General features: G+C 38.9%; 1 protein-coding gene across 3 annotated transcripts in view; it reads right to left on the reverse strand.

Annotated features, from left to right (window-relative positions):
• Positions 1-592: 592 nt before the first annotated feature.
• Grip71 (WD repeat-containing protein Grip71) overlaps positions 593-16,564 on the reverse strand; it is a 209,319-nt gene continuing 193,347 nt past the window's right edge. For all 3 annotated transcript variants that reach the window (XM_071674003.1, XM_071674002.1, XM_071674001.1), the window contains 6 exons: positions 13,191-13,317; positions 10,216-10,381; positions 5,627-5,925; positions 5,220-5,460; positions 3,158-3,312; positions 593-998 (listed from right to left, as the gene is read on the reverse strand). In XM_071674003.1, coding sequence (XP_071530104.1) covers positions 894-998; positions 3,158-3,312; positions 5,220-5,460; positions 5,627-5,925; positions 10,216-10,381; positions 13,191-13,317 — 1,093 coding nt within the window. In that variant the 3' untranslated portion in view covers positions 593-893. The remainder of the gene's footprint in view (positions 999-3,157; positions 3,313-5,219; positions 5,461-5,626; positions 5,926-10,215; positions 10,382-13,190; positions 13,318-16,564) is intronic.

Genomic DNA, 16,564 nt, shown 5'->3' on the forward strand with positions numbered 1-16,564 from the left:
TGTGTATATATATGTGTACATTGAGATGTATAGGTATGTATATTTGCATCTGTGGATGTATATGTATATACATGTGTATGGGGGTGGCTTGAGCCATTTCGTTCATCTGTTTCCTTGCGCTACCTCGCAAACGCGGGAGACAGCGACAAAGCAAAATAATAATAAAAAAATGAATGATGTGTACTAGGGTCAATGTGCTGTCAATGAACTAAACCAGGGCATCTGAAATGTCCGGGATAAACTATGGAAAAGTCTGTGGGGCCTGTTTGTGGATAGGGAGCTGTGCTTTCAGAGCATTACACATAATAGGATGTGAGCAGATGTGGCCGTTCTTCATCTCTTCCAGGTGCTAACTCTAACTCAGGAAATGGCAATCAAGATGGGGAAAATAGTAATTTTTTCACATTTTTCATGTTTCAGTTTCCTCATGAGCCAATACACAAATGCTCCACTTTAATTAGGTCATCCAATAGTATATATATTTTCCATGGGATCGTCGCATAAGAATGATTTGCCTTTTAATAGCTGTACAGCTTGAAGGGTAAGAGGCATTGTTTTGATAAAATCTAAGTAGGTTATGAAAATGAGCAGGTTATATATGAAAATTCATTATCTTTTTAACCTTAAAGTATTTACATACTGAAAAACTAGCAATACTCCATTACAAATATTAGTAAAGAATGATAAATTACTTTCTATATACATCTTATATATATTACATGGTAGGTTTCCCTACAACTTTTATATAACATAATTTACATGAAGTATACTAAGGGAGTAGTTAAATTTTAATCAAAGCACAATTTCAAGCATGCATCATGATAAACATTCAGCTACAAATATAAATCCAGCATTTTTTCTTTATAACTGAAAATAACTTATGAAAACGAGGTTTAGTACTTTGCTTTGAGGTGTGAGATTTCTTGGCGTAACCGCTCATTTTCCTGCAGAAGGTCCTCATTCAAAGAGTACTGGCGGTGAAGTTGTCCCATTACCTCCTATAATGAATGAACTGGTCAATATAAAAAAAATTTGGACATTTATTCACCTATCTGTACACTATGGGGAGAAATTTGGACATCTGTTGCCCCATTTCTTCTATACCTATGACAAGGTTTTTTCCATGTGGCAGGGCTAGCATGTACCACTCACCACAAACAGCTAATTTTAACAGGGTTCAAGAGATGGGGCCCCATGATCATAACACTCCCTCCCTACCTATCTATATCTTGGAAGTCTTTTCTCTCAGGAAACTCTCATGAAAGGTGATACCATGGCATGAGAGTCTCCACTTATCCCTCTTTAAATGCTTTCTTTGTATACGCAATTCCACCTTATACCATTTCTCTCCCTTCAGTACTCTTCCAATCTATTTCCCCATGTCACCAGTGGTCTTCCTCCCTCACCAACGCTTTTAATTGTATTATCATACACTGTAAATTCCCCATCTTGAATTCTTTCCTCGCCCTCCCTGTGCTATACAAATAGGTAATTAGTTAAAAATAGAGTCAAGTTAGTACACTGTCCAGTGTTATGTTTAAGATGGATAGCATGGGTCTGAGGACTGGATACCAGAGAAAAATTTTGAGAAATAGAGAAAATTTAATGAAAGGAGGTGAAAAATGAAAGAGGTGGATGGAAGAGTGGAAATTTAATGTGAGAAGCAAGGGAGTTGCTGAATTAAAAGGATGAAGTGAAAGAAAGACAGAAAGAGTATTTTGAAGAAAAGAATGTTGAAGAAGGTGAGGCAGCAGCTGTTACATACATGAGTATAGAGGATGGAAGGAAGTGGATACAAGTGTAAAGGCCTATAGCAAAATGGTAGGTAAGAGTGGCAATAATGAGGCTAAAGTCAGGAAAGCAGATGAGATTACAGCTAAAATGCTAAGTATGGATGAGTAATTTTGATAAAGAGTGGATGCACCTGACATGTAATTTAACATGGAAACATAGGTTGTGCCTGAGTATTGGGTGAAAGCTATTGTTCCTTTCTTCAAAGGAGAAAGTGCTAAGGATGTGTGCAGCAATTATAGGGGAATAGGTCAGTTAAGTATACCAGGAGAAGTGTATACAAGAATGTTGACTGAGAGTGATGGAAGTGACTAAATGCAGTATAAGTGAGGAGCAAGGTTTTTTTTATGGAAAGGCAGGGCATGTGTGGATCATATTTTTGTGATAAAGGTGATCATGGAAAAATATGTAGTGAAAGAGACTATGTTCTATGCAGCTTTCATGGATTTGGAGAAAACATATGACAGAGTTGAGTGGAATGCTTTATAGGCTGTGTTAAGGATATATAGGCTCAACTGTTGGATGGTGTGAAAGCCAGTAATGGTGTCTGACAGGAAAAGATGAAAATATAGCTATCTTCCTATATCCCTAACACCTATTACCAACTGGAACTCCCTTAAAGGGGTGGCCACAGCAACAGTCTCCATAACTAAAGAACTCCAGTGCTGCTTCTTAGCCTTTAGTGCCTCACCCTTAATAGGTCACTGGCAGAAGGCAAGTCTAGTGCAGTGTCTGCAGAGGCTCCTACCTGATGTTCCTAATGACTACTATCCAATGCTCCTACCTACTACTACCTAATGCTCCTGCCTTCTACTTCTCTCTAGTACTCCTACCATTTTGCAAAAAGACTGAGCTAGTGCATAGTGCTCACTGCAAGAAAATCTAGAGTTATGAAGAATGAGCTGTGTGACTTAAGTGTTGCATAAGACAAGGAGAGATTATATGTTTGTGGACCGAATGCCAGCAGTCCACATCTTAGTGAGGCAGAAAGAAATGACAGCTACCTGGGTCAGAGGAGTGCAACTTGACAAACACTAAAGTGCTGGCTCACTAAGCAGATGTCACTAACCCTCCATCATAATCTCTTCAGCCATTCTCCTATCACCACACCTCTCTCTTTGTCATTTCTTAATCAAACCTCTTCACACCACATACTGTCCACTTGAAAATACACTTACTAATCTATATATTTTCTTTATACCCATTTACATGGTCTGGATTAAGTAAGTACAGCTATGTTCCTTTAGTGGAAATAAAATGTGAAAAATGGAGGCCTAAAACCTAATCCTGCAAGCTGTTAAAGGGCATAAAAATTTTAAACAATATTCCAACAAAACAGTGTTCATTTCTGTATCATATACATTACCTGTTGTTTTAGAAACTGCTTGGTCATCACATACTGCAAATGCATCAGGCGACGATTCACATCATCCTGGAACTCTTCCAAAATTTCTGTCATGCAACTACGTATTAACTCGACTTGCAGTTGAGACACACCATTACCTTCAGATTTTACTCTGTCTGTGAAGAAATATTTCATTTCATGAAAAGAGGGAAACTTATCCTCATAAAATATATTTTCTATTGTCTTCATGGTTTTCACTGCAAAGATGACACTGTATGATTTAAACCATAAAATAAGTATTTTTCACTTACATCTAAACCTAGACATTTCTGAGGAAATCATGTAAGTCAGGACTTATGCTTTTCTATTTTGAGGCACATTTTTGAGTTTACCTGATAGTAACAGCAAACTTATGTATATCTGATGGCTGTTCCCTCAGGGAACTTCCATTAAGGGGTTGGTTACTGCAAAAGTCTCCACTTATCCCTGTACTTGCATGCCTGCCAAGCATACGTCATTCCACACATTCTTCCATTTCTTTCCCTACAGTACTCTTCCACTCTATTTCCCCATGTCTCGCATCAACCCTTTTAATCGGACTATCATACATTCTTGTAATTTCCTCATCTTGCATTCTTTCCACATGTCAAAACCACCCACTCTACCACTCCATAATTCATTGCCTTTGCATGCCCTGCCATAACAAATCTCTCATACACCCCTTCACTTCCTTCTTGACTCCATTTAGTCAAATCAAATGTTCATTTCCACAGCCTGGATTCTTGCCCTTTGCGACTCATTCTATGTCCATTTTTCACCTGCACAGGTCAGTGTTGGGAGGACTATGCTGTCCCTTAACTGAATTTTACTTGTTAATGCACATAATGCTTTCACCTACTAGTCAATGGCTGGTAAAGATCATCCATTTCCAAATGGATGAAAAACATATCTAATATGTGCATTTAAAACATACTATATATTTCAGTAAAATATATATTACTTTTAAGTTTTGTTATAAATGATGGTCTTTATTACATTTAATCTATAAAAGTGACTGCAATCATTCTTTTTCAAAGTCCACAATAAGGCCAGGCCTTAATTGAAATTGAATTTTGGAAGAAGTTTAGAAAAATCTGTCTTTTAGAATGTGTCAGGTCATAGTTATAGTTAAAGACTTGAGCATGTAGAGAATCCAAAGCTTCAACATGTAGGGAAAGAAGCAGTTATCAAAATGGCTCAGCCTTGAGTTGCCGATGGCTGCACAGTAATCATGTGATGCAGCAGCTTGCGAAGGGTTGCATGGTTTAGCTAGTGGTGGGGATACACAAGCAGCCAACTCTTGGGAGTAAAAAACCAAAGTAATACCTATAGAAGAGGGAAAGTGAACCAACATTATGGCATAAGGTAAGTGGGTCAAATTTGAAGGTCAGCCTGGGACAGTTTATAAGTCAGACCACTTTTGACTCAACTTTGTCAAGTAAGGATGCAGAGCTATAAACATCCCAGATGTGACACCAGTACTTCATACAAGGACCAATCGATCCTTTTGTATAAATGGAGCAACTGTTCAGAAGATGGCTCCTGCAGCTTCAAAGCTGTGTTACAATCAACAGCAGGGAAAGGATGTATTTCTCTGGACTGAAAAGTTCTTGGAAGAGATTATACTACTTTTGTCCACTGGCAACTGGCAATCATATAACCAAGATAAAAGTGACTTTTCACTCTAGGTGTAACCGTATGCATTGAACCAGGAAATGTATAGAGGTTATATAGCTTTGTCAGCTTGCATACCTTCATCATGTCTGCTTTTCCATCTACCTATATCTCTGATGCCTGTTCCAACCAGTAACTTCCTCAAGGTGGAATAATCTCCATAACTAGTGAACTCCACAGCCGCTTCTTCCATACTTTGGAAACTCATTGGTGGTTTTCATCCCCTACCTCTTTACTGCTTATCAATGATTCACTCACATACCTTAGAACAGAATGATTATGCCTTCCCAGAACTTCACAGTACTAAGAGACTGACATTCTTATTCCTCATTACTGATCTATTAGCTATTTTCTGTTTAGACAAAAGTACCTGATGATTTTACGGTAGACAGAGAGATGTTCAGTTGATCTGCTGACCCTACTCCTTCTAAAACCTCTGGCATCAAATCACTGGTTTGTAACGGCTTCATTAATGACTGCTTCTCTGGTGTTCCTGTTCGTGGATGAAATAGATTCTCCATGGCAGCAAGATGCTTTGTTGTTTCATCTGTGCTATGAGTGCTGGATCTAGCATCACATATGTTTATCACTGAACAGTTGGAAGTTGCATTCTGATTTTGAGAAAAATGTAATTAGTTTTAGCATTATAACAAATGAAATAATCGAATTGAAGAGATTAAAATTCTTAATTTCAGGCATATACACACATTACACTTGTTGGAACATGTCTGCAAGTATACGACAAGTGGTCTGTGGTAAATCTGAAGGATTACTTACCTTAGGGTGATCATTTTTATGTAATGGAGAGAAAACCTGAGCTATGCTGTCTGTTTTATGAGACATTACTCTAGAGGAGCTACATTTGCTGTCTATGGCATCCTTTTCCATCTCTCCATCGTGGTACTGTCTTGTGGCACTTACAGGTTCTACATTCTCCTTATTCTTCTGTGAAAAAGGGTATACAGGTGCCTCGTCATCAACATGCAAACTTACATGTGACACAGTTAAGCCCTGATCTTGAAAACTGCAAGCACCACTATTGCTGTAAGTAGATCTAATAGGTGAAAGCACATCATCTGGAAGGAGAGAAATGTTCCTTAGACTGTACTGAAGAATATTACATGAGGAACTATAGATTTCTTTGTACACATGTTAACCTACCTCCTGCACCTACAAAACACTTTAAGCTAACATTCTCTGATAAGGAGTTTCCTGAATACACAGATAAAGCTAGATTTTTTCCAATATATGTTGACTCAAAAAAGTTAAACTTAAGGAGGAAATATGAGGGAAAATAACCACTAACAATGTTAAGATGTGAAAAGTTGATTTTTTCTGTTATTTCCCATAAGTATTCTTGCTCAAGTGGTCAATCTTTCTTTATTCTATTTGGATCTTCTTACCTCATCCAAACATCTTTAGCCTTCAAACACTTTGGAGGCAATTTTAGATACAGTTTAATCAATGTCCATGGTTAGATCAATGTCAAGAAGACTATTCTGCTGATGAGTAGTGAATACTTAAAATGAATTATGTAAAGTGATAGTATTGTATTAGTAAGTCGCCAACACTATAATGAGCATGTACAGTGATGACATAGACTATGGATAAAAGAAAAAACAATGATAGTGCATCAACAATACAAGTTGCCTAGTATTCTGTTTCCAACCATAAGAAAATTACACATAACTGCCCCAAATCTGAGAAGCCAGAAAATAGGGAGAGCAGAGGATACTTAAACCCTAGCAACGATTGTGTATTGCTTCCCTTATGTTAAAACCCTATTATAAACTAACATAAGAAAATATTGCACTAAAAATACTAACAGCTGCAAGTGAATCTAATATAATATGTCTCTATCAGCAACATCACACACCATCATGTTTACCACAGAGAGACACTACCAAACTCAGTTTCACTATGCCACTTTTATGGCACCCTCATCTTCCCTATCCCCTAACTTTAGTGCACCCTATGAGTTGGTTTAGCAGCTACATTTGCCACATCCTTATCCTTACTAAATCCTTGAAACAATTACCTTTGACAAAACTCTCGCAAATCAGGTCTACGGCCATTTTCACTAGACACTACGATATCTCTTATGCCTGTTCCTAACTGAAACTCCCTCAAGGGGATGGTCACAGCAACAGTCTCCATAACTGGTGAACTTCAGTGCCGCTTTTCAGCATTAAATGTCTCACCTTGAACAGGCTACTGGCCGTGGGCAACTCTAGTGCAGTGTTTGCAGGGGCTCCTACCTAATGTTCCCTCCATTTCTGACATATATATCCTCTATGAAAACCTTTCCTCACTCATTCTCTCCATATGTCCAACCTCATTTACTACCTCATTGCTTACTCGATCAAACACCTCACACCACTTATTGTCCTCAAACATCTCATCTCCAGCACATCCACCCCCCTCCGCACAACTCTATCTATAGCCCACACCTCGCAACCATATAACATTGTTGGAACCACTATTCCTTCAAACATACCCATTTTTGCTTTCCAAGATAACGTTCTCGACTTCCACACATTTTTCGACGCTCCCAGAACTTTCGCCCCCTCCCCCACCCTATGAATCATTTCTGCTTCCGTCCACTGCCAAATCTACTCCCAGATATCTAAAACACTTCACTTCCTCCGGTTTTTCTCCATTCAAACTTACCTCCCAATCTGCTAGTCCCTCAACCCTACTGTACCTAATAACCTTGCTCTTATTCACATTTACTCTTAACTTTCTTCTTTCACACACTTTACCAAACTCAGTCACCAGCTTCTGCAGTTTCTCACCCGAATCAGCCACCAGCGCTGTATCATCAGCGAACAACAACTACTCACTTCCCAAGCTCTCTCATCCACAACAGACTGCATACTTGCCCCTCCTTCCAAAATTCTTGCATTCACCTCCCTAACAACACCATCCATAAACAAATTAAACAACCATGGAGACATCACGCACCCTTGCCGCAAACCAACATTCACCGAGAACCAATCACTTTCCTCTCTTCCTACACGTACACATGTCTTACATCCTTGATAAAAACTTTTCACTGCTTCTAACAACTTACCTCCCACACCATATATTCTTAATACCTTCCACAGAGCATCTCTATCAACTCTATCATATGCCTTCTCCAGATCCATAAATGCCACATACAAATCCATCTGCTTTTCTAAGTATTTCTCACATACATTTTTCAAAGCAAACACCTGATCCACACATCCTCTACCACTTCTGAAACCACACTGCTCTTCCCCAATCTGATGCTCTGTACATGCCTTCACCCTCTCAATCAATACCCTCCCATATAATTTCCCAGGAATACTCAACAAACTTATACCTCTGTAATTTGAGCACTCACTCATATCCCCTCTGCCTTTGTACAACGGCACTATGAAAGCATTCCACTAGTCCTCAGGCACCTCACCATGAGTCATACATGCACTAAATAACCTTACCAACCAGTCAACATTATAGTCACCCCCTTTTATAATAAATTCCACTGCAATACCATCCAAACCCGCTGCCTTGCCGGCTTTCATCTTCCGCAAAGCTTTTACTACCTCTTCTCTGTTTACCAAATCATTCTCCCTAACCCTCTCACTCTGCATACCACCTCAACCAAAACACCCTATATATGCCACTCAATCATCAAACACATTCAACAAACCTTCAAAAGGATAAGGGCCAACAAAATTGTTGGCTTCATGGGTAAAAAAAACATTAAGAATAAGAAAATAATGTGTAGTACATTATATAGCACTTGCCCAGGCTGATTATGGGTGGATGTGTATAAGCTTGTGGTTGTTAGGTTCCTGATGATGCAATTTGTGTGAGTGGCTAACGAAAGGGCTAATGACATTGACAGTGAGCTGTCATAAAATATAAAAATCTACAAATAATAATAAACTGGAAAATACAGCTACAACAGAAATTGAATGTCGACAACTGCAAACTGCCTTCATAATCTAGCAGAATGGAAGCACAGATGTCAAACGAATTTAAATATCAATGTGTGCAAAATCTTATTCATTAATAGTAAGAATGAGAAGACAAGCTACAATATGAATTTTACTGAGCTTCAAAAGGTTGATAAACAGAAAACACTTAGATGTAATGTCTGATGATCTAAAGCCAAGTAAGTCAGGCACAGAATCAGTAAAAAAGGTTAAGGGCCAACAAAATTGTTGGCTTCATGGGTAAAACCTTTGAATTCAAGAAAGGAAATTAATCCTCAATCTTTAAAATTAACTTGCAGCTTCTCACCACCATGTTCAGTTTTGGTCACCTTACTTGAAGTAAAATTTATAAAGAACAGAAAGAGTACAGCAATAGGCTACAAAAATGGTCCCTGAAAAAAATCCTACTACAGCTAGCTAAACAACAAATTTATTCAGCCTAACAGAGAAAAGGTCAAGATGTAATATGATACAGGTAATATAAAATTATCTGGCCAGTTTCAACATAAATGATAAGCTTGCTACAATCTATGGATTTTTGAAAAACCCTTGGTTTCCTTAAATCATGGTCTATTCCACTCAGGAACAATCTTGCAAGAAAGAGCAACTGAAAAATATGCCTATATGGCAACATATAGCACTCATGGAATAGGCTATTTTCATTATTACTAAGAGGGAGGCATACAAGGGCATATGATGGTATGAAAGATTTTCCTTTTCTTTAGCCTATGTGCCTGTTTGGAGACAGTCTAACTTTCATCATAGATATCATAAATCTGCATGCAGATTCCTATGTACCTCTCTTAAAGACCTAAATAAGTTCATGACCTTCCCTCAATATTACATGTTAAACATAATTACTGGAAATTGGCATGCATATATCAAACCTAAGATGATTCAGCAAGACTTAAATGAAGCTTATTTAGTAGATTAGTAGCATTAAGCTGATCTCATTCATTGGGTTATGTCTGTAATTTATGTCTTACAAGGAATTAAATCAAGAGGTCAAATGAAGGTCTAAATTTGCTACATTTCTTAAGAAAGGCTTTGATTTGTCTCTCCCTGGTTCTTCAGTTCAGGGATACAAGATACTGGTGTGGCCGAAAGCCTGTGCTCTATCTTCCTACGCAAACTGGTTGTGCCTAATCACACCTGGTTTTGAGTGAAAATGACATGGATCAAGTCTTTTGCTTTACTGCACACAACCCAAATTCTGACTTTATCCTTGGACCATGAAATCAAGCTTTTGTCTGAAGTACTCTACTTGACATCATGTAGAGGTTAGAAGAGGGTTTCTGCTATAGTCCCTGGAGCCTGTAGGTGAGTGGAGTACTGAATATCTTCTGTATGTTCTCATGCTTGCCTGGGAGTTTGCATTATCAATAAAACTTCTATACAAACCTTTATGAATGTCATGACTGAGCAGTTTTTGAGTAATTGGCGAGTTCTTAATTTTGGTTTGATCAATGGGCCGAACAGGAGATAATACGTCATGAATGCTCAATGACTCACTGGGACTTAGAACATCACGATTTGCCTGATTCTGCATTACATGAACTAGGTTTACCTGTAGAAAAAACAACACACATTCAGCATTTAGTTACTTTCAATTGTAAAAAAATATCTTTTGCAGTACTTTATCTTTACCATATATAAAGGGCAACAAAACAAATGTAAATTGGGATGTCACTAATATGGGGTAGAATTCTACATTATATATCTTACTGTTCATTTTAACACTGAATTGGGAGGGTGTCTATCTACTGTCTATCAAGGCAATATGGCAAGTGTATAGTTTGTCAGTAAAATTTACAAGGGTGATGGGGGATCCAGAAGTATTGGTTGCTGGAGTGTGAAGCAGGGATTAGTTTTTTGTTTCTACTTGGGTGATGTATATGAGAAAGCAACAGGAGGTCAAGAGGAAGGTGCAGGGCATTTAAGAAGAAAAAAATAAAAAGAGGACAAATAAGAATTGAAGTGAGAAAGTATCATTAAACTTTAGGGAGTATAAAAAGATGTTTCGGATGGAGATGAATAATGTGTGAAAGACAAGAGAAGAAATGGAAACGTGGGTGAAGGAGACAAAGGGGGAAGTGATACTGGCAGTGATGAAGTGAGGAGGAGGTGTAAACGTGTATTTTGAATGATTGCCAAATTGTTTGATGACAGAGTGGCAGATGTAGGGTGTTTGTTGAGTATGCCTGGTAAGTTATGTGGGAGGGTACTGATTGTGAGGGTGAAAGCATGTACAGAGCATCAGACTGGGGAGAAGCAATGTGGTTTCAGAAGTGGTAAAGGATGTGTGGTTCAGGCATTCGCTTTTAAGAATGTTTGAGAGAAGTATCTAAAGAAACAGATGGATTTGTACGTGGCATTCATAGATCTGAGGAAGGTATATGATAGGGCTGAGAGAGATGCTTTGTGAAAGGTCTCAAGAATCCACATTGTGGGTGGTAAGCTGCTAGAAGCAGTGAGAAATGTTTACCAAGGGTGAAAGGCTTGTGTACGAGCAGGTAGAGGCTAGTGAATTGTTCTTAGAGAATGTTAGTCTGTGATGTAATCAAGGTTGTTTAATAAGCAAATTAAACAACCATGGTGGCATCACACATCCCTGCCACAGACCAACCTTACACCCATGATAAAACCTCACTGCTTCAAGGAGCATTTCTCTTGCACCATATAATCTCATATAATCATAATCTCTTCCATAAGGAATCTCTATCAACCCTATCATATGCTTTCTCCAGACCCATAAAGACCACATACATATCCATTCATTTCTCTAGGTATATCCTAAGCAATTTTCATTTGAAACACCTGATACATACATCTCCACTACTTATGAAACCAGTGTTCTTCCCTATTCTGATGCTCTGTATATGCCTTCACTCACTCAATCACTATCCTCCCATGCAACTTATCAGATACACTTAACAAACTTATATCTCTGTAGTTAACATTCACCTTTATCCCTCTTGCTTTTATACATCAACATTATACATGCATTCCGCCAATCCTCATACACCTCACCATGATCCATACATACAATGAAAATCATAACGAGCCAATCAACAACAGTCACCCCTTTTCCTAATAAAGTCAACAACAATATCATCAAATACCCAACCTTGCCACATTTCATGTAATTATTTCAACACCTCTCATCACCAAACCACTCTCCAAAACTCTCTCACTCTGCATACCTCCCAAACCCAAACACACCTAAATCTGCCTCCCTATCATCAAATACATTCATCAGTCCTTCAAAGTACTCATTCCACCTCCTCTTCACTTCATCACTATCTGTTACTAATTCCCATTTTGTCCCATTCACCAGTTCTTATTTGTTCTCATTTTTCACAAATAATTAAAATCCTTCCAAAACATCTTACTCTCCCTAAAGTTTACTGATACTTGCTCACTTCATCTCTCATTGGCCCTTTTTTTCAACTTTTGAACTTTCCTCTTGACCTCCTCCCACTTTCTCTTATACATCCCTGAATCATCTGCACTCCTTCCCTGCGAGTACTGCCAATCAAATGCCTCCCTTCTCTTTCACAAGCAACTTTACTTCTTCATCTCATCACTTACTACCCATTTTTTATTTGCCCACCTTCCACCTTTTGCATGCCACATGTATCTCTCACACATGCTAGAACTATTTCCCTTAATACCTCCTATTCCTTACTCATGTATATGACTTGTATGACTTATTATGATGTAGACTGAAGTGATGGCTTGCACAGAAGAGAATCAAACCATACCTAGAGCCAAATATCATTGCACTCAAGAATTTAAATTTCTAGTTCTACTTAAACTGCAATAGACTTTATATACTGTACTAAACACACAAATGAGTGATGTATACACAGCAAAGAACAGGCAGAAACTAATGTTCTGAATGCTGGTGCAGCTTGACACAGGTGAACGAGGGAGGTGATGTGCTCGATATGTTACCAGAGGAACGTGCCACCATGTTGTGAACCACATACAATAAGAAATTCAGATCAAAGAATGAATTTTTTTCCTGAATCTCAAGGAAATTTTCCTTGCTAATTTCCCACCACACTCACCTTGTTCCTACAAAAGATCTGGCCAATGCATGGGATGCTGAATTTGTTTCACCAATTGCTATATTTTTCCCACTGCCACAATATTTTGTTCATTGGTTAATGCAAGCAAAATCAATACATTACTGGTTATTTTCTACTTTATGAATAGAGGAATAGGACGGTTGTACATGTGTCCTAAGCAAACATGTTCTCTTCAAAGGCTTTCATCCATACACCTTTCCACAAGGTATGGAAGATTTACAATGGTAAATGAAACAGGTTTTGTAAAATCAAGGACAAACAATACAAACATCTGTTCCTCACCTCTGTGTCATGTTCAGTAGGACGAATGGGAGAAAAAACATCTGGGGACAGCACCTCTGTTGTGGAAGATGGGCATGACTTTGGTCTGTAATTTGAGCTTGGCTCATTAGGCTGACCAGAACAGGACCTAGTATAATAAAAAGGAATATTAGAAATGGCAAGTGTACTTTCAGCATCTAGGCAAGCTAACAATATTGATACATCCAGTCAAAATGCAAAGTGGTCTTGGATGAATCATTACACAACAGTGAACAAATATCTATTAAACCTCTACATTAACATCCCTGTCCATTCATGTCTTTAAATTTACCCCTAAAAAAAAAAGATCTAATCATGGAAAGAAGCCGAACAAGGCAGTAGGAGTCGATGGTGTTGCACTTGAATTTATTAAGAAAGGGGATCACTATGTTGGTGATTGGTTGGTAAAGCTATTCAGCGCATGAATGGATCATGGTGAAGTGCCTGAGGATTGGCGGAATGCATGTATAGGGCCACTGTATTCAGGAAAAGGGGATAAAAGTGGATGTTCAATCTACAGAGATATAAGTTTGTTGAGTATACCTGGTACGTTGCATGGGAGGAAACTGACTGAGAGGGTGCAGGCATGTAAAGAGCATCAGACTGGGGAGGAGCAGTGTGTTTTCAGAAGTGGTAGAGTATGTGTGGGTCAAGTATGTGCTTTGAAGAATGTGTTAGAAACCCTTAGAGAAACTGGGGGGATTTGTATGTAGCCTTTATAGCTCTGGAGAAAGCATACGAGAGGGGTGATAGAGGTGCTTTGAGGAAGGTTTTGAGGATGTATGGTATGAGAGAAATGCTGCTAAAAGCAAGCAATGAGAAGGTTTCATCAGGGGTGTAAAGCATGTGTGTAAGCAGCAAGAGAGGAAAGTGAATGGTTTCAAGAGAAAGTCAGTCTGTGGCTGGAGTGTGTGATATCACCATGGTTGTTTAATTTGTTTATGGATGGGGTGGTGGGGAAGGTAAACGTGAGTCTCGGAGAGAAGGGGGAGTATGCGGTTTGTAGGAGATGAGAAGGCCTGGGAAATTAGTCAGTTGTTGTTTGCTGATGATACAGCACTCGTGGAAGATTCTAGTGTGAAACTACAGAAGTTGGTGATTTAGCTTGAAGAATGTGTAAGAAATACTTAGAAAAACAGATCAATTTGTATGTGGCATTTATGGATCTGGAGAAGGCATATGATAGGATTGATGGAGATCTTTTGTGGAAAGTCTTAAGAATATATGGTGTTAGCTGCTACAAGCAAAGTTTTTATCACAGGTGTAAGGCATGTGTATGAGCTAAAAGAGAGAAAAGTGAATGATTCTCAGTGAAGGTTCCTATACAGCATGGATATGTGATGTCACCATGGTTGTTTAATTTGTTTATGGATGGGATGGTGATAGAGGTAAATGCAAGAGTCTCAGATATAAGGGCAAGTATACAGTCTGTGGAGGATGAGGAGGCCTGGGAAGTGAGTCCATTTTTGTTCATTCAAGTGAGAAACTGCATAAGTTAGTGACTGAGTCTGGAAGTACATGTGAAGGAAGAAAGTTGAGAGTGAATGCCAATAAAAGCAAGGTTATTATGTTCAGCAAGACTAAGGGACAAGGGAGTTGAGAAGTATGTCTGAATAGAGAAAAACTGGAGGAAGGAAAGTGTTTTACATACCTGATGTGGACTTAGCAGCGAAAGGACCCATGGAAACGGAAGTGAGTCATGGGGTAGGGGCATGCAACAGGTTTGGTGATATTGGAACAATAAAGTATAGACACCACCTATGAACTTGAATCATCAGTAGAGAATATAGATGGATATGAAAAAGGAGCTAGCAGGTAGTTGTTGGTAGGTGGCCAACAACCTAAGAGGTATTATACCAGTACTACCCGTCTGGGTATCAGGAGGGTTAGTGACATCTGCTTAGTGAGCCAGCACTTTAGTGGTTGTCAAGCTGCACTCCTCTGACCCAAGTAGTTGTCTTTTCTGCCTCACTAACATGTGGAGAGCTGGCACTCCGTCCACAACATACAATCTCTCCTTGTCATATGTAACACTTGACAACACCTGATTCATGCAGCTCATTCTTCATAACTATGGAGTTCTTTAGTTCTGTTGCTATGGCCATCCCTTTGAGAGTTCCAATTGGAACAACCATCAGAGACATAGATAGATAGATAAGAGAAGTAGGACATTAAGGAAGGTACAAGACAGATGGTGTTCAACACAAGAGAAATTACTATATAGAGGCCAAGAATGTTAGTAAAGTGAACAGAAAAAGGGGCAAGCCTATCAGAGAGAAAAAGGTCATGAAAGGGGATGGTACTGCTACTGTCTGAGACCTTCCTCTCACTGGCAGTAGAGTCAGGTGGAAAACCAGGGATTCTTAGCACCCTATGATGACAAGAACTAGGAGCCAAAGGTTTGTTGAACTCTATAATGACTGTATCAAAAAACGATTGTGCAAACAGGAGATGGCAAGGGAACTAAGAAAACAAGTGATGTCTGAGTAGGTGTATGGTGCTTGTATGGAGAAAATGTACTCCAGCTCTCCTCATTCTTATGTAATCTTTTGTCATTCTTAGTAGGTAGGTAGCTACCACCCTGGAAGGTAAATTTCCAGTACTATCTTCCCAGATATCAGGAAGGTTAGTGACAGCTGTGTAGTGAGCCAGCACTTCAGTGATTGTCAAAATGAAATCCTCTGACCCATGGAGCTTGTCTTTTCTTTCTGCTTTACCCACAAATTAAATGCTGGCATTCTATCTGCAAACATACAATCTCTCCTTGTCATACATAACACTTGACAACACTTACCTCACAAAACCCATTCTCCATAACTCTAACTATGCACTTGCCTTGCCTTTAGGCAAAATAGTCCAATAAAGAAAAGCAGTAGGTAGGAACATTAAGTGGGAACATTAGGTATCGTTAGGGTATACTGTCACACTTTCCCATAGTATTTAGAGGAGCTAAAATATCTTACAATCACTCATCCAAGCAATTAGTACAACAATTTGTATGTGTTGTATCCACACAGCTTAGCTAATTGTTGAACCTTTACTTATATCACTGATCCCATTCAAACTAATTGGAATCCACTTTGTTCCTGTGGTGAATGCTATGTACTAGCCCCACCTTCTAACAAAATTGTAGGAGCAGTAGATAAAAGCATGTAGGAACATTAGACAGGAGCATTAGGATGGTGTGCCGCCAAGAAACAATGAACTTACTTCCTAGGCTCCTTCACCCACTTTAAACTGCATACTTGCCCCTCTCTACATGACCCACACATTCACCTCCCTCACCATCCATCAGTAAATAGATAAAACAGCCATGGAGACATCATATGCCCATGCTGCACAATCACCTTTGCCTA

Source organism: Panulirus ornatus, chromosome 19 (assembly GCF_036320965.1).
Source record: "Panulirus ornatus isolate Po-2019 chromosome 19, ASM3632096v1, whole genome shotgun sequence".
Taxonomy (NCBI): domain Eukaryota; kingdom Metazoa; phylum Arthropoda; class Malacostraca; order Decapoda; family Palinuridae; genus Panulirus; species Panulirus ornatus.